This window comes from Enoplosus armatus, chromosome 13 (genome assembly GCF_043641665.1).
Source record: "Enoplosus armatus isolate fEnoArm2 chromosome 13, fEnoArm2.hap1, whole genome shotgun sequence".
Classification (NCBI taxonomy): domain Eukaryota; kingdom Metazoa; phylum Chordata; class Actinopteri; order Centrarchiformes; family Enoplosidae; genus Enoplosus; species Enoplosus armatus.
Genome location: NC_092192.1, coordinates 20,888,838 through 20,914,175, shown reverse-complemented (window position 1 = coordinate 20,914,175; position 25,338 = coordinate 20,888,838). Strand labels below are relative to the sequence as shown.

Genomic DNA, 25,338 nt, shown 5'->3' with positions numbered 1-25,338 from the left:
AACTCAAGCGAGGAAGCAAGCAGAAGCTTCTCTTGTTAAGCTGAAAGTTGAGGTACAGTGACATGGAAAATGATTTGGAGCTTCTGCATTGAAACATTGTTATACCCCGGCTGCACTCTGGCTGTGGACGTGGATTTTAAACGCGGTACAGAGACGATAATGAAGCTAAGAAGAACAACAGTAACTGACACGAATTCTTAGAGAGCAATTGTTAAAGCTGAGGCCAAATTATTTTGTGAATAAAAATGTCTGAATAATGGTTTATTGTTCCATCCAATGTTAAAAAATATATTAATGCTGGCATCAAAAATAAAAGTGAGGCTTACTGTCCCAATACTTGCACTTTTAACTGCATTTCATTTAAAAGATTACTATGGAAATGTTTACAATAAGTGCAAATTGGTCGTTATTCCAGAATAGGTCCTATGATTTTAGATGCTGCCATAAGGGAGTTGTCCTCTCAGTTCACGTCCCTGCCTCGTATTTGTCCAAATCCCCTGTGCGAGTATTTCCATGCCTCACTCCCTCCTTAGGTCCTCGGCCTCACTTATCAGAGTTCTTGCGCGGTCTGCGGAAGCTGGACATGTTCTCATTTAGTGCATAGATGCGCCTGGAGAACTCCTCAAAGCCCGCGGCGTCCAGCTCGCCCAGCACCTGCTCATCACACTCCACAGCTACTGCGTGGTCCACAGGGATGCAGCGGTAGTCTTCCAGCTGGGCCTCGTCTGCTAGCCCTAACCCCAACCCCAGGCCTAAACCGGTGGCCTCTGTGCCCATGATCTCCTCAGCTTGCTCCACAGAGCAGCGCAGCTCTGGGACCAGGCTGACAGGCACATGTCCGGGTACCAAAGAGCCGTTCATGGCCCCTGTGTGCTGACTAGTGGCCACCGTTTCCTCCCCAGTGTCCTGCACTGTAGAAGAGTTGAGTGCAACTGTGCTACTGGGTGGTTGCTCTTCAGTCTCTTCTTCTTTATCTACTTCAATCTCCCTGTCAATGCTTCTGCGTCTCTCCACCTCTGCTGCCGTCTCCCCGCCCTCCTCCTTCTCTTCCTTCTGCTCTCCCTCCTCTTTGGCCTCCGTAGTCTTGGCCAGGTTAAGTGAGGCCATGCCGGCATCAAGGGAGGAGGACAGGTGTTTGGGTGAAGGTGAGGGTGGTGCCAGGCCAACGGGGGGCTGCTCTTCACCCATGGCTGTGTTGTAGCTGGGTGGAGGAGTTGGCTTGTACTTGGGCTTGTCTGCCTCCGAGCTCGCCCTTTTCCTCAGGCCTCGGTCTGGGGAGCTGGTGTGGCAAGGGTAGCCTATATCCGAGGCAGCAGACACGCCGAGCTGAGACTTGGACGGCACTGGGATGGAGCTAGAGACATGGTGTCGGTCACTTTGAGGAACAGAGAGAAAGAGAAAGACACTAAATGACCACGGCCATGAATGCAACCAATGACAATAAAACTACTGCACTGTAACAGATTCCAGATAACATATTTGATTTATTACAGTAAGCAACAACCTCGTCAGCCAACAGAAGAGACTGGGACGTCCTGAGGGGTCGAATGAGACAACCAGGCTCTATTTGGACCTGGTTCTCCATTGATCTCTTTAGCACCCCTCCACCCAAAGCATCCAGCTTTTTTCCCCTGATCCAAAAGAAAGACAGCTGCAGCTCTTTGTAACATTTATGCTGCCTGTGAGACTGCACTCACATTCAGCTGACTGGAAGCATGCAGCAGGCGTCCACCCAAGTATGTCAGACATTTTCCCCTATAACAGATAACAGACTCGAGATCTGGGACACCCCGCCCCGTCCCAGTACTGGAGCCATAAATTTGCTTAAATGGGGGCCTCACCGCCTCTTCCGATAGCCAAGGCCAAGGTCACTGGACTACTTAGAGGTCTGCTAAACGTGACCTTTCCGCTATCTCAGGAGCCGAGGCACTGTACTGTTGGGGTCAGAGGTGAAGCAGGGCCTCCCTGTGCTCTCCAGAGACACACGTGTTGGTTAAAGAGATGAGGACAAATTTCTGCTTGTTAAGTTGGACAGGCAGTTATAGAAAGGTGTCCTTTTGCAAGTCTTCTTTGCAACAGTGGCTCTTCAACAAGCTGAAGTATTTATTTATTGTGTACAAGCTCGTTAGTCTGATGGACAGTTTCACCACTAAACACACGACAGCTTGAAAGGGTCCTGAACCATGAGCCATGTAGGCACCCTTCCGAGGTGGTCCTGACAGGGTTCACAGGCAGGACGCTGCGCTGAGAAGAGTGGAGAAGCCTGTCTAGTTTTAAAGAAACTTGTCAAACTTCAAAGTGCCTGCGATACAGTAAATGAGAACCATTCACAGTCCGAAGGTACAGTATGTAACCGCTTATGGTAACAACCTGTAAATACTATACCTCATGGCTAACATTTAAGCTAATTGGAGGCATACAGATGTAAATGTTGGATGGTCAACCAAGGTCAGGGTTAAGAAAATAATAGGAACACCCTCACAGGTTCAGGTCATTACCGTATGCCTTTAAGTGGGCAGAACAGGAGATGGACTGTGCTTTACTTGGCAGTGCAAGTCCATCAAAACACATCATTTAATACAACCGGTTTTAGCTTGCCCCCCTAACGAGCACATGGTTAATTCTGCAGAGAAGTATTTTCGGGCAAAATGGAAAATAAATGTCCTCTTTAACACCTACTTTTCTGGGAGGACAAACGAAAAAGAAGGAATGGAGAGAAGCTGAATGATTTGCCATCTCAAACACTTATCTGTGACTTTCCAAATGAAACCATCATGGACACCAGTCTGACTTGGTAGAAAGGAATAAAGAAAGATGTCATGAGAAGTCAATTATCATTTCTGGAAGTGGAAAATGTGGTTCAGACTCTTTGAAACACAATACAGGTTTGGAAACCGGAGACAACTGGCACTGAGCGAAAAGTTTAAGGTTTCCATGCATCATTTATAACAAGCTAATAAGTGACTACTACCTTTTTTAGCTTGACTGAGTGATGTCCTTAGGGCTACTGCTGATTAGATGGCTTTGATTTTAATTATTATCAGCCAATTTCTTCCATTCTTACCTCCAGCTGGCGCTCTCATATGATCCATTTGGTCTGATTTTAGCTGCCACAAACAAATTATTGACACTGGCATGAAATCACATGGTCATCACATCAAGTCTTTTGTATAATAAGACCATGGACCATGTTATTTTGTTCCACTCGGTTTCTAGGTTAGGCTTACATTTGTTCTATTATTTGTGTAGCAGCAGCGTACGAGTAACAGAGGAGGCTGGGTGTGTCTGTGAGGACTCTAGCCAAGTAAACCTCTGGGCAGTCATAACATTTTTTCTTGTTATATCGATGACATGTTTTAATGCGGGCAATTAGGCTACACATGCATGGCCACTGTGAGCATGTGTGCCGATTAATGGTGCTGGGAAGACGGAACTGTTGAAAAACACTTCCTAAAGTTGTTTGGAAAAGTTGGAACTCATACAGTGTTGTTCTTACAGAATAAGGCCCAATACTTACATTGCATGAGCTAACTGTCTCTCTTGTTGACATACTTGGTGCGCTGCGTGAGATTTTTCATGTTCTTAATAAACATTTATTCTTTTCCTGCTCTGAAATTTCCCCCTCCTCGCATAAATCATTCTTCCAAATAGTTGTTAAACTGCATTTTGAAAAGAGGTGGAATGAGATTCTAGGGATGGCAATGTCCGTCTGTTGGTCGGTCCACCACTTGGGTCCAGACTGAAATATCTCAAAAGCTATTGGATATATATATATATATATATATATATATATATCCAATAGCTTTTGAGATATTTCAGTCTGACTTTTCCTCGAGCACAACCAATAGGTTAAAATCTGTGGTTTAAAGTTAAATGTGTCGACGACTGTTGGATGCATTGCCACCGAATTCGCTACACACATACATGTCCCCCTCAGGATGAATTTTTATGACTTTAGTGATTGCTCAAGTAGTGCTATCATCCTTTCAAGTTTAAAATGTGTCCAATACTGGTGAATATGGTAAACATTATACCTGTTTAGCATCAGGATGTTAGCATTGTCGCTCTGAGCATTTTAGCATGCTCATGTTAGAATTCAGCTCAAAGTTCCACTGTACCGAAGTAAAGCCTTACAGTGTGGCTGTAGACTCTTTGTTTTGTTAAAAACATAGTCGGGTTTAAATATTCGCTGTGTCAGAGTTCTGTTGAGACAATATTCACTCTTGATTTGCTGCCAGGCATCCCTGAGTCATAACACATACATTAACTGATGTCCGTTCTGTTAGATGCTGCGGGCCACTAGAAGTTGTTATTGTGCGTGAAATTATGTTTTTGGACACGTCTTTAGCATTCCTCATCTCATACGTATGTTTACTTTCATGTTTTAAACTTTCCGCTGCAGTGGCTTGATCTCTGGGATCTCTGAATAAACTTATATTATTAATAATAATAATAATAAAGACATTTAAACTAACCTATACTATTGATTCACATGATGAAATTGCCCCTGTATGTACACTATTAATAAAGATGGGACTTTACAATAGTGTTAGCTCAGATTTCAAACTTTCTGTGCAGCTTGGACTTTGTCTAAGGCATTCATGACAAGCAAAGTGAATTCATGATAGCTGCTCAACATACCATACTGATGGGAAAAAGGCCTGTTGCTCATCCCTAATGCATGATACGCAGCTGTAGCCTCCACTGGTAGCCCAGGCTACCCACCTACAGTAAGTCTTTAAGTTTCACTGGGCCTCAGTCTCTCTTGCATTACCCTGACAACAACTTCAGTGCACACTGTAAATGCTGCTAAAAGACCTCTGCCTAAATCATCAAGCAGAAAACTTGACATGCCGAGCCAGAAATAGCCTTCACTCCTCCAAAGCTTTTTGCCTGCTCTCTTCCTTTCCACTGCTGATGTCAAACCTGGCATATTTCAGGCCGACTCAGGAATTCAGTAAGCCAGACCATTCCACTGTCCAATCCCCCCGACAGGCTTCACACATGCCCCTGTTCAATCTTGCTAAGGAGCCACGGTTTAGGGCCAAAACAAACAGCGGCAGATAAGATTTGGTCATTTGATGTGGTTTAGGGAAATCCCTGTGAAACTGCAACAGCAAACATTACTAAATTTGATATTCACTAAGGTGGAAGCTAAGTTTTCTTTTTGCTTCACCAGAGCAGGACTTATTGACTGTCTGGCCTTTGAGGACAATGAATCACGACAGCACAGCATGTGCAACACGATCAACAAGCTGACAGTATAAACGCCCTCCTACTGCTCAATGGTGCATTATCTGACGTATGACATCTAATGCAAAGTTAATAATGTTGTTCTTACGACAAAAATAAAACACTGATATGAAAAATACATGCAAATATAAATGTGTGGTTTATAACAAGAATTATTTCAACCACATTGTCAAGCACTATGTGTTGCTGCTGTTATGAGTTATTCATTTAACATCTTCGCTTTGGCTGCAAGCTAAATCAAGCATATTTCATCTACTATAGCTTGGACAGTTTCCATGCTAATCTCAGGAAAACCAATTATATTGACAGTAACAAAAAAAACAACAAAAACAACTGATCAATAAAGTATTTCTGATTCTGACAAGAGTGGAACTCTATCCCAGCTCATTTTAGAGAACTGGACAAATACTGTTTATTTAGAGCCCATTTCATTCATTTGGTTAGTTAGCATTCAGCTCTGTCAGGACTAAAAATCAATTACTCCTTGCTGCCCAGTCTGTCTGTGCTGTCTGCACTCGCACTCTTGGCTATCTTGCTAGTCTGTCTGTTATTTATGTGTGCTTTTTCTTGTGTCTGTGAACTGTATGATTCTGCTTTTTGTTTCAATTAATGGTTAATAAGGCAGCACAATATTCCCCATTTCATTGCTTTGCATGTCTTGTATTATGTACGACTGTGTTTCATGTTTTTATTAGTACCCGATAATGTAGAATAATGGTGTCCTGTAAGATGATGTTTTTTTTTTTTTTATATTCTCTTTTTATTATTGCTCTGCATGCTTATACATTATTTAAAAAACTGTTGTAATTTCAACCTTATATTCTTTTTTAGGATGACTCTGTAACATCTGTCCAGGGACTACAGAAGGAAAATAGCCTTTTTTCTAACTTTGGTGTATCAATGTTTATTAATAAGCACAGCCCCTGTTAAATGAACCAGTAAATAAATCTGTGTACAGTAAACGTCACGCCACAAGCTCAATGCTGGAGTGCATTGTCTGCTCCCCGCTAACAGACACCAACTCAAACACATGGTCATCCCAACAGTAGTCTCAACTGAGTTTGACATTAAGAAACACCATCAATGTGAAAACATAGGCCCTGTGGTGAAGAGTAGTGAATATAGTGAGTATTGTTTATTCCTGTGTACTGTCATGATAAGCAGTGTAGCAAGTTACTTAAACTTGACAAATTAGGTTGGTTAGTGTAAGTTAATTGGATACATTGATGGGTGGGTTCTAGTAACATCTATCAATCTTTTTTTTCCAACTTTTAGAGGATTTAAAAGCTTAATTTCCAAAATAAAAAGCTATCATGTTACAGTAAGTTCCTTTAAAAAATGAAAGGTAAACATGTGGCTGGTCAGAATAATGGTGTAAAGAGGGTGAAAAATGGAATGGAAATGGCATTATTTTTCCCAAAGGCTACGGAGAAAGTGGTGTTTGGAGAACCACTGTACCTTTACAGAATATCACATGAACAGGGAAAAAGGAAATATTCGTGATTTATCCCTCTAAATCACCATCCATTATTGTAAATACAGTAAATCCATAGGCCACCTGTCAGGCTTAATGTACCTTGCAAATGCTTATTTTAGGTATATAAATTTTACATTATATCCTTTTATGTTTCATTGACGAGACTACAGCTGTCTAAATATTGCAATGCTTTGTGTACATCATGTAACACAAGGGGACTACCGTGGTTTTGCTAACTTTTCACTCACTATGGGGTCTTTGGGGAGGTTCACATCCTCCAGCTGCAGTGTTGAATCTGCCTGGCCAGGCGCTCTGCCACACCTTGCCCCCCCCCCCCCCCCCCCGTGTATGTAGCCCTGCTTCCAGGCACCGGAGTGGGATTAGGGCCCTGTGAACCTCTGCCAGGCCCTCTGCGGATGTGGAGCGGCAAATGGGAGCATGTTGAACGCGTTTGCTTTGATCTCAGCAGACTGTACAGTTTACAAAGAATGGGTTTCTGGTACGGTCTCTGTCTGCCTCTTGGTAATAGATTCACCATTTTCCCGATGTTTCTTATCCTTCAGCAAGATTTAAAAAATCTACACTGCCCATTTTTCACCAGAGTTGGACCGTATATATTATGACATGTTATGATGTGTTTCTGAGACGGTACTGTTTGGAAATGTATAAAGATATGATCAGCAGCTCGTCAGATGAGCATCATATAGCCCACTGTATTACATGCTTTGTAGTACACTCTTTTATATTCATGCATGTACTCTGCTTTTCTTCAGTCTTTCCATCCAGTCTGTATAAATTGTCCGAGATGAACCCGCCACGGTGAGGGTCTTGGCGCTTTGGGAAAGGCTCTCCCTGCAGACTGGATGCATGCTGAATTAGTTCTACATGGAGGGAGGAACCGTTCCCAAATCTGTTCTGGAAACAGTGCCCTTGGTCATATCCTTCATCACATCTTCCCTGTTTGGATGCGTGGAAGGAAGAAAGAGGTGGCAAGGGGGGGACAGAGGAAGCAGATTAGTCTCTCTCTCACAGTCTATAGGATAATTACCTGCAGCTGCCATGCAGCTTTTTTATAAATCCATATTTCATAGGCTAGGTCCCAGTGCTGGAAATTGTATCTGAATTTAGGCTTTTTCAAACCAGGAGAAAAGGACGACTGGAACTGATATGGGAAGGAAATAGAGCAATGGTGTGTGAAGAAAAATCAATGCACATCCTCGTTATTACATGGCATTGTGAAACAGTCACCTCCTCATCCTCGCTGGAGGCTTTAAGCTAGGCTGAAGGTGCAAGGGCAAGTTTAACCACAGTAACTCATATATATAATATATATAATATATATATATATAACTAACTGTGTGTGTGTGTGTGTGTGTGCATTACTGTCCTGAATTGAGGAGTTGCAAGATAGTTAAAAGTACCTTTACAGAAAATATTTTTGTAAGAGATGACTGGTATGATGCAAAGAAGGAAGGGTTGAAAGCAAAAGCTCACTAATGAACACGTTATATCTTGTTTGCACAAAAACCGAAATGTGAAAACGACACATTGTGGTTTTATTGAGCTTTGGAGGTGCTGGTGGACTGACAGGCTGATCGTTTCCCCTGCTTACAGTCGTTCTGCTAAGCTAAGCTAAACAGCTGCTGGCTGCTTCATATTTACAACACAGAAATGAGAGTGCTATCAATCTTCTCATCTAACTCTCGGCAAGAACTCAAACACGTATTTTCCCTCAATGTTGAACTATTCCTTTAAGGTGTTGCTAACCCTATTGCCTATATCGTATGACAATGCGAATGACTGATCTCAACATATGTTTTTGAAGCTCAGTGCGGATCAAGCTGATGAGAAAGGCAGCTTCTTGATTCTCAGCTGATGACTTCTGAGTCAGTACAGCCTTTGTTCCTGTCCCTGTGGTCTTGTTGTTATACAGGAGTGTGGCTGTGGCAAGCCACTGTACAACTGTTACACTCCCACCTCCACTTCTTTAAAACCTTCCATGCATGTGTGTGTCTACACACACACACACACACACACACACACACAGACACACACAGACACACACAGACACACACAGACACACACACACACACACACACACACACACACACACACACACACACACAGCTTCAGGGTTAAGGGGCCCATGCTTTCATCTCATCTATCTTTGGGCCCTTCCACTTCCCATTAGGGAGAGGGGTGGTGGAGGGCTGATTTGAGAGCTCAGGCTTTTCATGGCTTCTTTCCTTTCAAAACAAAAGATTATTCAATTAATGTGTGTAATACACATTTTCCCCTTTGCTGACCCTGGGAGAGGAGTGGAGATCAAAGACAGCTTTCTCTTTTATAGGGCAGCGGAGCTGAAGTATGACACAGAACAACTCCCAGGTTTCAGTGAAGGGTTACTTACAGGCCATAAGACTGTAGAAGGGGAGAAGCAGGGATCTAAGCATTCCACTTCACCGGGACAAAGTGGCTGCTGCAAATCTCATCAAGTACTGCTTTATTAAAGTGTGGCGGTACTGATAATGTACATAGGTGGTACGTCATTACAAAGGTGAGGTATATAGCACTCTCCATATAATTTCAGACCATATTGTGCTGAGATTGCAATGCCGATACATGAAGAATTCCTGTATAGTGATATATAGAGCAAATGGATGGATCTTCAAGTGTATAATCTACTAGTTGTGGGATACCTCAAGGAACCTTTCTAGGACCATTATTATTTGCTGTTTTTACAAATGATATACTATTAATCCTAAACAGTGACCGTTGTATGTATGCTGACGATTCAACAATAAATATATATAGGGCAGAATTCATTGTTGCATTGGTCGTGGAATAAATAACAAATGACGAGTTTGCGCTTAATATAACACCTACAAAGAGTGTTGCATTATGGGTTGTCTGTAGCTATAATGTTGCTAGGCTAGCAAGTTTCTTCAAGTGTGTTTATAGTGTGTCTTTTCGAGTTATTTGATCACAGTTTAACATACAGGATTTTCCAACGGCTCGTGCAAAGGAGTTGTACACGTCTCCCAATGCCTTCGCCTCAGAAACAGACTACGGACCGAATCATCTGTCAAGAGTTACCGCTAACACTGAATGCCACCAGTAGTCTAAAAAACATAGAAGATCATTCCGACCACTTCCAAGAGACTAACAGGAGAGTGTGCGAGGATGTGACTAAGCTAGATAAGCGTGGGATTTATTTTATGCTTTAACATGGAAGTATTCCATGTTTCAGAGAAAGGGACTCTTGGAGGAAAATTCCTAAGAGGACAGGTCTAAGAGTGCTTCAAATCTTCAAAAAAGTTGTTTTCCAAAAACAAGCGTTGGCATATAATCGGGCCAATATAGTATATTGCCAAAACTCCAAACAAGTCAACTGAAAAATACTGTAATGTATAGAGCCATGCTTTAACTCTTTACCTGTAGATGTAATTCAGGAAACAAGGAAATTATCATTTTAAAATTTAATTTCAACTAATACATTTCAAGGAATACCTTCTGTTTTAGGGACCGTAACATATGAAATAATTACATAATAAAAATGACCTATTGGTGAAATAATAAAACTACTACTAAGATTGATTGATCCTTGTGTTCGATTAAAGCAAACCCACTGTAAATACAGATACGTGACTTTTATATAACATCTTTCTGGCTTCAGTGACCTCTGAAGAAACACTTGAGGTGTAAAGTGTCTTTCTGACTCTTACCATCGGACCAGCAGGCCATGTTCCAGAAAGTTCTTCAAGTTTGGTAGTGTCTGCTGCAGGTCTGGGGTGGTCAAGCCATGTTGATATCTCAGCTGCAAGAAAAGGGAACACATACTGTATCATTAACCTTAAACAACCTACTACATATTTATACCCTACAGCCCTACATATAGTGTGTGCTGGGCTAACACTACTGCGAATCACTTAGACATTTATGCACACTCTCCATGTTTGGAGAAGAAAGAAATACCACCTACAGGAGAGGTCTGAAGCCTACATTCTTTCACCATGACACATTTCTACTCTCCCCATCAGACCATTACTCATCTGGACACACAATGGGCATCCTTCCCTGATAACAGGCATATGCACTAATATGCAAGGTGTGTGGAAAGACAGGGGATGAGATGCGGGTGGCAAGAAAAACCTAACCCGCTGTTAAAACATCTGGACGAAATGGGGCAAAGAGAGCACATTAGAAACCCCATTACATTCTCCAATGATCTCTACCTCTCTCTTCAGTAGACCCATTTCTAAATTTGGCCTTGAACGTTCCCTCCCTTATACCACAGTGCTTTTATTTCACGATGATAGAATCAAATCCAGTGAGAAAAAAAAAAAATCAACAAGGCCACCTTGAAACTCCGGCTCTGGTGCCAGAAATATCTCCTCCAACAGTTGAGCGATGTCACAGCGAGCCAACTCTTGTCCCGGAGAGTTTATTTAACCTATATTACTGAACAGCAGAGGAGCATCATGCCGCACGTCCAGCGTATATCTCCGAGGCCCCTCTGTCACACACACTGCCTGCACCAGCTGACATCTGTTTTGTTTCCACTTGGGTGCCACGGCAACCACTCTGCTTTTTACACACACACACACACACGTCTGGTGAGGATATGAAGAGCACATGACTCTGATAGACCACTCACCCAGGATAACATGCTGCTTCTTCAAATATGAGCACGTAATGGATGAGTGACATGTTAACAAAAGAATTACAGAGAAATAAATCTTTGAGCCTCAGAGGGCAAAGGTCACATTTTCATTTGAGAATTTAGGAGGAGACAAATGACTTTCAGGGTATCAGCAGCCCTCAAAACACATCAATACCTGCTTTCTTGTGACAAATGCTGTAATATTCATTCATAACCCTGCTGTAGTAAATAGTGGCGCTTGTAAATCTTGATTAATGGTATAGGAGGAGTACACAGAGGCCACATGTGCATGTGTGTCAAGTTTCTACTCAACGTAAAATGGCTAAATCCCATCTTGTCTGAACAGCTGCCGGGATAATGTGTGAAGTGTATGGTATGAACGGTTCGGTATGTGTACAACATGTACCAAAGTGTTCACGTGTTAGTATCAGTGTTCCAGTATTTATGCGTGCGTGTGTGTGTGTGTTCTGGCCTCAAATGGTCCGTGCCTGTTAGGGGAGCCATAGAAACAACAGTCATGACAGTATCAGAGGAGGTCTTTATCAAGAGAGGCTCAGATTGAGGGAGGTGGACAAGGGGTGTCGCCTCGAAACCCAGCTGGTGATGGAATGGTCCAAAACCTACGAGAGCAACATAGAGATCCATTCATGGCTCGGAGTAAACCTCAGGGTCTGACCAAATGACGGCGCTGCGCTGTCCACAGGGCCGGCTGAACGGAATTGGGTTTGAAACAGTAGGCCAAGATCAATAACACCACTAGTTTAGAAACAGAAAGAGCATAGCAACATCGGGCAGGGGGGCTTGCTTGTTCTGTGGCCAGATGCTAAAAAAAGGAAAATCCCAGTCTCATGGAAATCTCAAGGTTACGGTCTAGAAAGTATGAATCAGAAATTGTGAATCAGATACGAGCAAAGAATAAATATTATGGCTTCAGCAAAGGTAAACAGGCTTTGTTGGATATACTATATGCTTTCTTTGATTCTCAGTTAGAAGGAGTAACAAAACGGTATCTTTAAGTCCATTTACTTGGCCTGCGCTCTGAAGTGTGTGTAATAACCACACTGCGTGTCCGACAGGAGCCCTATGTCAAATTACATGCCTGCATGTCTGAGAGTGTGTGGGAGGGAGGAAGAGCATGAGTGTGCATTTGTATGTGTGCCTCCTATTGTCTTCCTCATGTGAAGGGATCTTGCCAAGCGTGCAGCACAAAGTAACTGGATATGGGTGAAGACAAGAGAGTGATTGGTGACATCATTGGCTTGCCCCAAGCGCACTTCATTACTATGGGGCTCGTTGTGGGGGATTAAAAAATACGAGGATGTTACTGGGAAGCACATGTGTGGATGCTTAATATTCCTGTGAGGAATGCAGCTGGTCCAAGATTCTTCATAATGTATGCCTCCAGCAAGCCAACACAGAGGAATTCTACCTGCATGCATGCTCACTCGGGCGTTTGCCAAATCTCTGCCAGTGGGCACCAGCAACACTTGAGCTAAGTGTCTGGTTGGCATCCGTGCAGAACCACCAGCGCTGGGTGACTGCTGCTTCGCACTGTCTTTGTAATGAGATGTGTTAAACACATTCAGACAGTTTTGGAAGAGTGAATACTGCAGCCCTACAGCTGACCCAGCACTCAGCCAGCCAAACTCTATCAATATTCATAAACTGGTCTGGCCCTCCCTGGTGGAGGCTGCATTAAGTTTCTCCTCCGAGTGCACTGTGTGTGTATATATATATATATATATATGTGTGTTGCTCATGGCCTTGGTCCTGGGAAGGCATATATCCTGGATGCTGGCTGTCGAATATGCAAACTTCAACCCCCCTCCCTTCTTTAATGCTCACTTGAGACAAGCGGAAAAACATTAGTGACCCGGCTGTGTCGTCTGGAGGGAAAGAGAACAGAGAATGTTGTAAAAGAGGAAGAAATCTGTGAGGCAGCTTAATGACACGAAGTTGGGTGTCATTTCCAATTGTCGGCGCCATAAAACCTTTGACTGTAGGATGGAAACAAACAGCTGGCCGGGAAGGTTTTGATTCTGGTCTGTAAATCCAAATTGGTCTTTGGGAGTGTGTTGTAACTAATATGAGGTAGAAGCACAACAAATTAATTCCTGTTGCACATGACAGGAGTGAAAATTTGTTCATAATTTATATAATAACTCAGTCCACAACCCAGTAAAGTGAGTATCTTGGAGAATTTTTATACAAACACGGCAATGAGGAACAGCCTCTGAGTGCTTCTATGTCAACAGCTACAGACCAGATCATACAAATTGCTCAGAATCAGTCCACTTGAGACAGCTTGTCATTTCAGGTTTCCCGTTCATACATCATTGTGATGAATGCTGGTGGAGTCCTTTGCGTGCTTGTGAGTATGTGTATGGAAGAGTGCTTTCAAGCTGGCCAGGGGTTCTTTGTAATGGGGCTAACCAGATCGGGGTGAGAAATTCCCAGGGCCCATTGAGGACGGCTGAAAGGCGAGAGCATTTGAGGAGGAGTGGGGGGGGGGGGGGGCTCTTTCACACGATGACATAGTGAAACAGATCCGGCCAGGTCTCCTCGTCGCTGCTCACACCTTTGTGTCTGGACACTCCCTTCCCTGTTTACCCATTCAACATAACCCACACAGGCCTTTGGAGACTCCGCAGCATATGTAGTGGGTAATCAGTTGGTATGACTGCAAGGTTTGGTATGAGTGTGTGTGAGAGTTTAAAGGATGGCTGCAACTGACCCGTCACATCTGAGAATGTGGGGACTCATCCTCATCCATCTCAAAGATAAAGTAACAGCCCAAAGAATGCAGCAGTGTATACAGCCCCAGCTTGCCAATCCACTGGAGCCATGACCACACATAAACACACTCAAACTGACTAGAGCCGGCGGGAACCAGTCAGTTTACAGTACATGCCACCCATCATTTGGCAAAACCTGCTTGTTTGCCCTGAGTTCTGCACAGCGGCTAAACAAACACAGCCTGGCTTATGCCACGTATTACTGTTTCCCTGAGTTTGTCAGTACTAATCACCCTCAGATCAGACCACGAATGTGGGCGGGCTGCAGAGAATTTTGAGGCTGATTGCTGATGATGTGGTGTAGGAGGGTGGCCCAGGTAACACCTCCCCCCTCCCCGCCTTTTATGCTATGAGGTCACTGTAGGAGCGGCCTCTCAGCGCAGACATCCCAACAGTTCAACTGGTGCACGTTATTAGCGCGCGGTCTTCCATCGTCACTGGAGATGGGCAGTTGAGGAAATCTGGGATGCAGGAATTTTTTTTTTTTTGGTTCATCAAGAGCGTTGCGTTTCATGTGTCAAGAGGTTAAAAGTCTCCAAATCAAACTCTGGAATATCCTGTGCATGTCTGACCTGCATCCCAGACAATTACCCTGTGATTTATAATCAGAAAGCTTTTGTCCACTGGGGTAAAAATAGAAATGGTTATTTTACAGAGTACATAGGTTTTACTCCCTGGGGAAGATAATCAGGGAGCTCATTAGGTCCTATGACAGCTTGTTATAGAGGGGCTAACCAGGTGTTCCTCCTTCTGCCATCCCTCTGGTCAAACTGTGGACTCGATACTTAAGCAGAGACCGTGAGGTGTATGGAGACATAGGCCTCCGTACATAGATCTCATATGTAGAGAACTGGAGCCATGGGAGATAACCTGCCACTGACAATATTTCAGGGCTGTGCCTCCACTGGTTACGACCACTGAATCATGAACAGCTTACATACCAGTGAACAAAAAAAAAAAGCAAGCTGTAAAAACAAATAATATAATAAGAGCCGAATGATACTACGGCGTAATCGAAGCAAAATATCCTGCAACAAATTAGGAACATTAGTGTGGACTCATTTGTTACAGTGTAATGGAACAGTTCCTGCCATTTCTATCATCCTTTCTACTGATCCTGCCAGGATACGCTGTACAGGCTGCACGCTGTGCTGTTAATTATTAAGCCAAAGCTAACAGTGTTTGAGTGACCAGTATGCCAAACAAAGTGGTCAGTCACGCTGCACAGTCAACTCACTCGGTCTGTGACAGTTAAAGCACACACCAGTAACTTTTTCTCAGTTACTATTTTATAAGATTAGATTCTAATGCATTCATTTAAACGGAGACATGCAATAAAATGGTCAATGACCAACGGTTACTTGGCTTGTGGGAGCAGCTTTTGGGCAACTATAGTGTCCTCTGGAGCCCTTTGGCTGCTGCATAAAAGCCACACAGCCCACACAAAGTTCATGTTTTGTTCATGATTAAGCTCAAGCCAAGAATTTGGCTGCAAGCACCAACTTTCCTCCAGCAGGTGGAGTTTTACTCCTCTCATTTCAGTGGTCATTAAATTTGTGTATGCATGTCCTTGTAATCCTCTCATTATGTCTCTTTGTTTTCACACAACCAACTCACACAGTGGCACGTCGATCCAATTATTTGTAGTTTTTGTTTACGGCTTTGTGAGCCACACATCACATGAGCAGAGGATCTTTTGATCGACATCTTTTTTTCTTTTGTTTGCCAACAGATCTGTTGTTGCCAACTTTTCGAAGGCTCCGGTGCAGCTTTGAGGAAATAAACAACTCATTCACTTCAGGGGGCAGATATGGTGCAAACGCTAGAACATTGTATTTACATACATCTGATTTATTGTTTTGACTTTTCAATAAACAGTTTGACTCGTCCAGAAGAATTACAGCATTGGTGTTATCTTTAGTGGCCAAGCTGCAAAGCCAGACCTCATACGTTTTTGTGTTGTACAGTGTATCTCTTTTAACCCAAAGTTACAATATAACGGAACTATGCTTTACCTTGAACATGGGAAATAAAACAACACATTATTTTTGATTTCTCGCCTTGCAGCTGAACCAAAAAGAGAAAACTAAGTAGTTACCATCGAAACCGCTCTTTAACATCTCACTTGAAGTGTACTTTCCCCTTTGCAGTGTTTGTAGCGTTGATCAATGGACAAAAAAAATAATAAAATGACAATGGTATTAGTATATGGTACATTGAATAACAATTCAATGGTAATGTTTGGCGGTGATCATTTAAGGCTAAAAAATACATACAGAAAACGACTTCCCAGAACCACTAATGTTGTCCAAAGTTGTTGTATATAAAAAGCTAGAAATATAGTGTAACATTGTACTTTCTGGTATCCTCAGCCTTTTCTTTGATGTATTTTGCCTTCTGTTCAACTTCATTTGATTTATATTACACAGGATCCCCCTCTGAGCAGCTCTTTCTAGCTCACTGGTGGATTTGAAATGGTTGATTATGTCTGCTACAGTGCGGTGCTTCTATGATTCCGCCCATCTGGCTTATCGTGGGCCCATAATGAAACTCACTCTGTATGGCCCCCACTCGTCCACTAAATAAATTACAGTGAAACGTTGACCAGGATGCACACAAAATGGCCGAGACCAAATGGCTGCAGATGGAGGCTGTGACATGAAGTGAAAGGATGACTATGAAGATGTTTTACAGGAGAACATGAGAACAACATGTTCATTCTTATTGGTATTTTAAGTGTATTTACAGCTATTCTTCGTCGTTATTTGCTGACCTGCTGTTTTTAGATTTCACATTTGCAGCTTTGTGTTGGACAATGATGGGTAAAACCTCACACGGTGCAATGGCGGCTCAAAACCTCAACAATCATGTGGTACAGTGTGGAATATGAAATCCAACTTGATTAATCACTGCAGCCTTTCATGTGTCTCAATAAATACACAGAGCGGGGCTGAAAAGTTGTTTGAGTCTGGCTAAAGCCATATAATTCATTCGCAACAGAAATTCACTTCCCTTAAAGTCGGAGCAGTTTTCTAGCCTTGAATGCGTGCCACAGTCTTCATTATCCAGTCTTTACGCCAAACTGGGAATCTGGATTCATAAACACCACAGGCGTTTGCTTACCACAGAAAATATCTTCCCACATATTCAGAGTGTGAAGAATCCCTGCTGTCTCATACATGACTTGCAAAAGGGCATTTTCCATGCTAAATTTTGAGTAAAGATTATAGTTATTATTTCATAACATTTCCAACAAATTACATTTAGCCTCTGCATGGGGCAGAAAATGCCACACTGAAATGTTAACACTTCAACATAATGGCTAATGGTTAGAGAAATGATTGTTCGTCCAAACTGGCTTCAAACGTTCCAAACGGCAAACAGAAAGAGAAAAGAAGAATCAACAAAGTATCACATTATTACCTTTTTTCTGTGTGGAGTTTATTTTCATAAAAATGTTCAGAGGAAGTAAACGTCCAACACAAGCAGCCGTGTAGGAACTCTTAAGCACTGGGGATTGTAAGATAAATTCATTTTAAATTAAATACTCAGACAAACAAAAAGGAACAGGGTCGAAGCCATAGAGTCCACCAGTGACACAAGATCTCCACTGCCAGAAACTATGTGTATTCTGCACTGATTGGACAGAGGTCGGATAAAGTCTTTCAAGTCCTTATCAGATTTTATGTCAATATTAAATGTTGAGCGGCTGATAAACTGCTCCCATCAATTCTATGTTGTGTCAACACAAGCGATAAATAAGAATAACTGATGTCGGCAGTCCCCCGGGTTCAAAAATAATGAAATTACACTTACATTCACACCAATTGAATCAACCAATACAACAAACACCTGCTTTGGTTTGTTTAAGATGGATTTTAAATTCAAAGACAGAAATATTTTTAGATATGAGCTTTTAGTGGTTGTTGGAAACACAGATGACACTTTCAGGTTGTAGCAACCAAAGGCCATTCGTCTCCTGAGCAGCCCGCAATGTAAACAAGGAAGCGTATGAGCAACAGTAAAAATGTTCAGAGGGGACTAGCACGACTGAAATTGTTACTGAACTGTTAACAGCTACTTGAAGAGATGTAACAGGACTGTTTTATAATTTGTAATTTATTCGTCATCTGAAATGTCTGTAGCGTACAGAGGCCTGTAACTGATCCACGGCACATACAACCTTAATATTCACAATGCTCAGGCATGCGAGCAAGATCATTAGAGCAGAGCTAAAACTAAATGTCTAGTGGAAAGGTGTCATTTGGTTTTTGTACCAAGTTAGAGAGGGACCTCTACAAGCCTGGAATTTGGTGACATTGCTGGTCAACTATCCTACCAAACCTCCACCATGACGTTGTGCTGCAGGCTGCCTACACTGTACTGCAACTAAGACATTGATTGCCTCTCGGAGTCGTCTGCAAGGCCTAAACCTTTTCCCTTTCATAAACATATCCACACCTCTAGACAATTAGATAGTAGATAGTGGAGCAGTATGTTTAAGATTACGGTGTTTGACTAAGTTATTGACTTTAGCTGTGGCCTTATCACTGTAAGATGTTTAAGAACCAAAGTAAACCCAACACTCAAGTGTCCATGGGAACTTCCCAACTGCATAGTTCATACTATGTTTAAGCACTTCCTTAACAGGTGAAATGTAATATTCTTTGTGCTTCCTGTCTCTCTTGCCATTTCAAACAAGCGTGTAATAAAACAGTTTTTAATATTGCATTCTCAAAGTTCTTCCACTTCATTTAACATCCTTTAACTCCGCTCTTTTGACTCTCTCTGCTCTCCCCTCCTTTCTGTCTCCTCCACACTGTGGTAATGTAATACAGGTGTGGTGTGCTCACTGTGCCTCAGTCCGATTCAAATGCAGCCCTAATTCAAACCAGATTCTTCCGTTGCATTACTTGTTGTTACACTTTTCTGAGTATCGTATTGCCGCCAAATTCAGTCAACAGATTTACATAATTACGGGAAAGGCTGTGTGAGATGAATAGGAAATTCAGTTAGGGAGACCACCGGTGACAAGAGGCCAATGTTGGTCTCCTCTGACCCCAATCACTGCAGGGAGGGTCGGAGGTGGGTGCTGCCATGCCCACAGTCTTAATGAGATCCCTTCATGATGTGGTTAGTCTGTGTATGGGCTGGTCAGTAGGGGAGACCAATGAGTGTTGTGTGCTACAGTGACACCTAATGGAAGAGCCACCATCCTTGAGGGTCGCTCTGGTCCTCAGGGCTAATGACCCCCGCCATTCTAACACTGGAGCCGAGCTGTTGCAGTCAAGTAACCAAACACCCACTGACCCTATATGTGAAGTCACAACACTGAAGTCAACTTCCTGTTAGCGGTACTGGCATGCAGGACCATCATCCATCCTCCACGGCAGCGCTCACAAGGACTCCTGGTGCCTGGATGAGGCACACCTGGGAGAATATGCTAATTCACTACTTTGGAGATTCAAATTCAAAGCACACGGAGCTTGTTCTTGAAGGAAGCCACAAGCGTTTGTGGTCGGAATGGTGAATGGTGCCAAACAGTGAAGGGCACAAGATGTGTTATGAGTGACTGGAGGGGAATGGAGGATAGCCTGGACACAGCACAGGTCGGATGTCTTAGCATGGCAAGATACTTTAATGGAGAAAAAGTGCTCCTGAACAAACACAACCAACTTTGCCCTAGTTGTAGTATGCCTTTCAAATAAAGCGGCCAAATATAGTCATTAAAACATTATTTTAATTTTAGCCAGAGTCTGATCACACTCATTTTATTATTTGGAATAAAAGTGTTGTGGTATTTTACAAGGGAAATCTTTTTTTATGCGTGTGTTGTGTTTCCACAAGGCCCCTAGGAAAATAGTCGGCCAGAGAGGAGGATGAATATATGGTTTGTGGGCAGGTGCCTATCCTGGCTCCGTGCTGCCCACAGTTTCTCTCCCTTCCACTCCTTGTGAATGGGCATATTATTTTCTTTTCGTTTCCTCCTCATTTTGTGGATGGCTTTACGACTTTAATTTTCTATTAGTATTACCACTGGATCGGGGGTCACAGGGAGAGCCTGGGCTGGCGAACTGTGTACTTCATCTGTCTGAGTTACTAACTTTCAAATATATTGCTTTCGAAGGGATGGTTGTCGAGAGCTACTTATCCAAATGTCTGCTTATTTTAGCTGTCTATTTCAACAAGTCAGAAGTGTGAGTGAGCCGTAACAAGAAATGGAGAATGAATAACAACTGATCTGGGATTCAGTTTGGTTGTTTCTCACTATTTCTCGCTACATAAAAATAGGAAACATTTGCATCTGGCAAATAACCTTACAAATGAATACAACCTTGATGACAGTAAAATGGCCAGGTCTGGCCTATAGTACCAGTGGCCAACTACATGCCCTATCAAAACAGTAACTTGAGAGCCCCAGATTAAAGCCCAGACTGCCAATATTTCACAGAATTCAAAGGGATTTCCAGCCAGATCCTGCTGCTATTCTACCAGGACAAAATATGCAGCATCAAACTGCTCCGTAGAGGAATTTGGGTTGGTGAGGATAAAAGTATAAATTGGAAGAAAAAAACAGGTCGTTCATATGCAATATACATGCACAAAGGACATGCTGCAGATCTGTAATATTTTTGTTTTTGTGTGCATCTGGGTGAATGTGTGTTTGTGTGTGAGCCAGATAGAGCTCATCAGGACAGGGTTATGAACATATTAAGTATTAGTGGGCATCCTAGTTGTAAGCTGGCAGATCAACTATGCCTGAGCTCTTGCAGAAAAGATCTGAGATTGCACTCAGCTTTCCAAGAGCCACTGGCAACAACAAAGTCCACATTATGCTTCAGAAAAAACTCTTGAGAGTGACATGAGAATGTCAGAGAGAAAAAGGACAGCTTATGTGAAATGTGGTATAAAAATGTAAGCCCCATTTCACATACGATATTAGACAGTACTGATGACCAAATCATGTTAACCTAAACTGCAAAGTCAGTGTTAACAAAAGTGATATTACATCGTAAGATGGTTGAGTGTTACTCTGCTAGCAAAAAGGAAATAATAGTAATGACTCAGCTTGGGCAAACGCATTAAGACAAGTAAACTCAGAATCTCCAGTCACAGGCTCTGAATGACAAATTATGCAAACAAACAAATCATGCAGTAAAATCGACTGCGTATGTTTAGCAAATACAGTAGTGATGAAAATGATTTCTTGAGGAGGGGATAATAATTCAAAAGCATAATAATGGTACAATAAACAAAAGAAAAGAAAAACCCTTGGCTTTCTTTTTTATTGGCTCCAAGTATCAAATTGAAACCTGCCACGGTATGGGAAGAGTATAGGCCGTGTCCGGTTTACTTTGGAGAGCCTGGAGCATTCTCTGGTCATCTGGGTTTGTTCAACTGTGACCCTGCATAGTGTTAAGGATGTTAAAACTTTTTTTTTTTCACTGCCAATGGGCTGCAGTGTTTGGAATTGAAACAGTCATAGTCCGATACAGAAAGATTTTCTCATAATGAATGGCTGATGATGTTTGATTTTACCTACAGAGCGCCGCAATACTAGTGGCCAAAACCCCATAAGGAGCATTTGCTGCATTATTTGTTTTAAATCAGATAAAGAGCTATAATCTGTGATTAGACTGGCGGATCCAAGCTCATAATGTGCTGTCCAGAGTTTAACCTGCTTTCTGTGCTTAATAAGAACAGCTCACAGATCTTAATTTGTTTGCCTATGATACAATGATTACATTCATTTGGTACACTTCCTCTATAGTTGCTGCCAGCCTTCATGTGCTGCAGCCAAACAAAAAATACACTGCAATTTATTTTAATGTAATAAACATAATACATAAGATTCCCTTCCATTGGAATTTGCGAAAAAAACAAAAAAAAAAACACTGTGCAGTCAAATGACAAATTACATAATATTGCTTTCTCCTAATACAGATGCATGTCATGAAGCTCCACTTCTGGCTGAAGAGGTTTTCATAATAAATAAATACATAAATGGCTTTTTAATGTTTTTTAGTTTTTTTTTTTTTAAAAGTGGCCTAATTGTTAAAGAACCCGTCCGATTGGGCCTTGAAGAGAGAAGCAGAGGCAGAATGATGAACAAGAAACAAATAGCTATTGTGTGGTCAAGCCCCCCCGCCCCTAACACTTTTGGTGGCCAACTATGTGGATTGTTCCATTAATTCAGCATGAGGGAAAGAGTGTGAGGTTGAATGTGCGGTTTGTAACTCTCTAATGAGCTGGAAGAAGGCCACTGCTGAATTGAATTGAAGGTTAAAGTGAAATACCGGTCAATCCGGCTCTCTTACGACAGCCAGCTCACACAAAGCAACCACTTGCAGCTTCAGACAAATAGCTGTAGTACAGCGTATCATCTGTCATCTCATCAGCAACATGAAGAAGGGAGAATGACGAAATCTATTAGATGCATTAATGAAATCTGACAAAATCAATCAAAATCAAAGTCAAGCGAAATAATACAAAACATCAAAACAACACAGCACCTGTCCTTATTTATTGATCATGACTCTGTGGAGACAGCTTTGTCAACAGGGATGGGGGAGATGCAATATGACATTGCTGCTGGCAGGTAAACTTCTCTGGCTGCTCGGTTCTCACAGCAATACTCTCCTCGTCTCAGCAATCTCTGTGCTCCAAACTGCTTCACTCTGACCGCTGTAACGGTTGTGAGGCTCAGGCTCCAAACACATAAAAGCCAAACACATGCGCTGACATAATATAATTACAGCATGTGCATTTGTGTTTATATTTGTAGTTGGGTGCACATTTAGGTAAGGCAGGGTGCAGTTTCTGTGGATAGCATCCTAATTGCTCTGAAAAGCGCGAGCCAACGACTTGGCCGAGACGTGTTTTACCTTAAAAAAAGGGTCTGTTTCCATGGGGACAACAACAGTATTGGCAATAATTTGTCCACTAAAAACTTTAGAGATGCCTGCTTGGCGTCATAATGGGCGAGTAACGACCTGGAGTGCAACAACAAACAAAACAGTTGAGATGCAATCAAACTGAATCTAAATACATGATATGAGCTCATGTGCGACTGGAACTAACCTTTGAGCAGGGACTTTTAGAAATGGCCCTGAGGCAGCTTTCTATGCTAATATTGATCATCATGGGCCTATGCTGTAGGTATCGGTGAGTGCAATGCTAAGTGCTAATTGTTACTTGTCTGAAGACCACATGAAAACATTAACATTCTTCACACAGCTAATATTTTGGAAATATAGCAGCCTCCTTTTTTAACTTGAGCTGGTGTTTATTTAACAGCTGCTTTCATGAGCCACTTAGCCCCTTTTCTCCAATAACTGTAAAAGGATTATTTGACCTCCGGGACAACAGGCCTGGGCTCATCACAGACGCTTCATTAATAAAGAGAGAGCTGCGGCTAAATGGCATAGATGATGACATGACAGGGACCCCGCCCATATCCTCTCCTCCTGGCGGAGTAATGGAGGCTGACATCAGGGGTGAGCGAGAGACACAACCCTAATGAGGTGAGACTGTATTTGATGGCGAGCGACTGACATTCAGAGAAAGTGACTAATGCTGAAATTAACTTGACAAAAGCAAATTAGGGGAAAGAGACATCGACTCTCTTAACTCGATGATGAGTGCCACTAAAAGAACTCTGCGCTGTGTTAATTCAGATGAAAAGCTGCCGATTGGCCAGAGTCAAAGGGCTGTAATGAAATCCACATGGAAGCAGGAACGGCACTGGATAGGGGGACTAACGCAGAGCCAGCATGGCTGATATTTTTTCATATACTGACCAGATGGGGCCAGCATTGTTTTATTCTCAGAGCTGTTTAATGTCATTGAGCCGCAGCGAGGCCTGCGCTCAGGACTGAATACCTCTACTCCGAAACACCCATATGACAGCACACAGGGTTTGATAAAATTAACAAGAAAAACACGTTTTTCTAAACTTGCTGACATAAAATATGGTCTCTGCCTCTCCATTCTCATGACAAGTTGGTGGGGACCCCAGGAGCTGAGCTTGGTCAGCCAAGAAAAGCCCACAAGCAGAGAGAAGTCTTTTGTTTTTGTGTGCCTTGGTCCAGTCTCCCTCTACTTAACTAATGGATCCAAAACCTGCAGATACTGTAACACAAAATGACATAACTATGATCAAAGGAAGAGATATAACCTCCAGCAGGAAGAAAAAAAAAAAGCATTTACTTAACTTGCAAACGGACTGTCAGATGGGGTTTTCTCTTTCCTTTTATCTACCGAGCAGTTATTTTCCCTCTAACCTAAGCCAACATTTTTAGATATTAGCATAGACTAATATACCATAGTTGTTGAAGTTGAGTTGAGGGAGTTATCTGTAAGGGAAGGGACCTTAGTGCTAAAGCAGAATGGTATAGTATGTAGTGAGACAACAGGCGAGCAGACTCCAAACAAACAGGCCTCTGCTACAAATTCAAACCAGCTGGAAACTGCAGACGCACTATTAAGTAAATGATGGAGCAGAGCAGCCAACACTTTCCAAACACCCAGAATCACAGCAAACCCCTCGTTTTCAGAACATTTCGCCAGTAAAATCCACAGTCTGACCTGTGGGAAGAAGACATTCTCAGATGACGATCATAACATGATTGCATTGATTGATTATAAAAGACGATACATAAAAGCAACTGAAACCTGCCACTTAATGTATCATCTCTGGATCTGGACCAATTCCTTCTGATGTTATGAGATAAAATATAGTATCCATATGGCTTCCGCTCTGTCCTATGATGTCTTCCCCCTCATCAATCTCTGCAAATAACATAACATGTTGGCTTGACTTGAGGCCTAAATATTAAATATTATATATATATATATATATATATATATATATATATATTATTAAATATTTTGGCACATATGAAATTCTCCAATCACTCCCACTCTCTCTTAGACACACACACACACTTATACACACAGACACAGGATTAACATTTACTTTCACCCTTATATTTAGTGGAACTAGCTCCTCTGGTACCTCTTTGTGGTGATGGACAAACCTGGAACTACCAACCACAAAATGTGGAAATTCAATTAGACGAATTTAAGTGTTTCATAAAGTCATAGGTGGCTGTCCAGAGGAATTCCCATAAAACCCTGGAGCTCAGGCA

General features: G+C 42.3%; 1 protein-coding gene across 3 annotated transcripts in view; it reads right to left on the bottom strand.

The window, feature by feature from the left end:
* Positions 1 to 430: 430 nt before the first annotated feature.
* The window catches only part of uvrag (UV radiation resistance associated gene), a 77,206-nt gene continuing 52,298 nt past the window's right edge, over positions 431 to 25,338 (bottom strand). The window contains exons 14-16 of one of the 3 annotated variants that reach the window (XM_070917432.1): positions 10,456 to 10,547; positions 1,015 to 1,375; positions 431 to 906 (exon numbers count right to left, since the gene is read on the bottom strand). In XM_070917432.1, coding sequence (XP_070773533.1) covers positions 544 to 906; positions 1,015 to 1,375; positions 10,456 to 10,547 — 816 coding nt within the window. In that variant the 3' untranslated portion in view covers positions 431 to 543. Of the gene's footprint in view, positions 1,376 to 10,455; positions 10,548 to 25,338 lie in introns of all 3 variants that reach the window. The other 2 variants (XM_070917433.1, XM_070917431.1) reach the window with 2 other exon arrangements.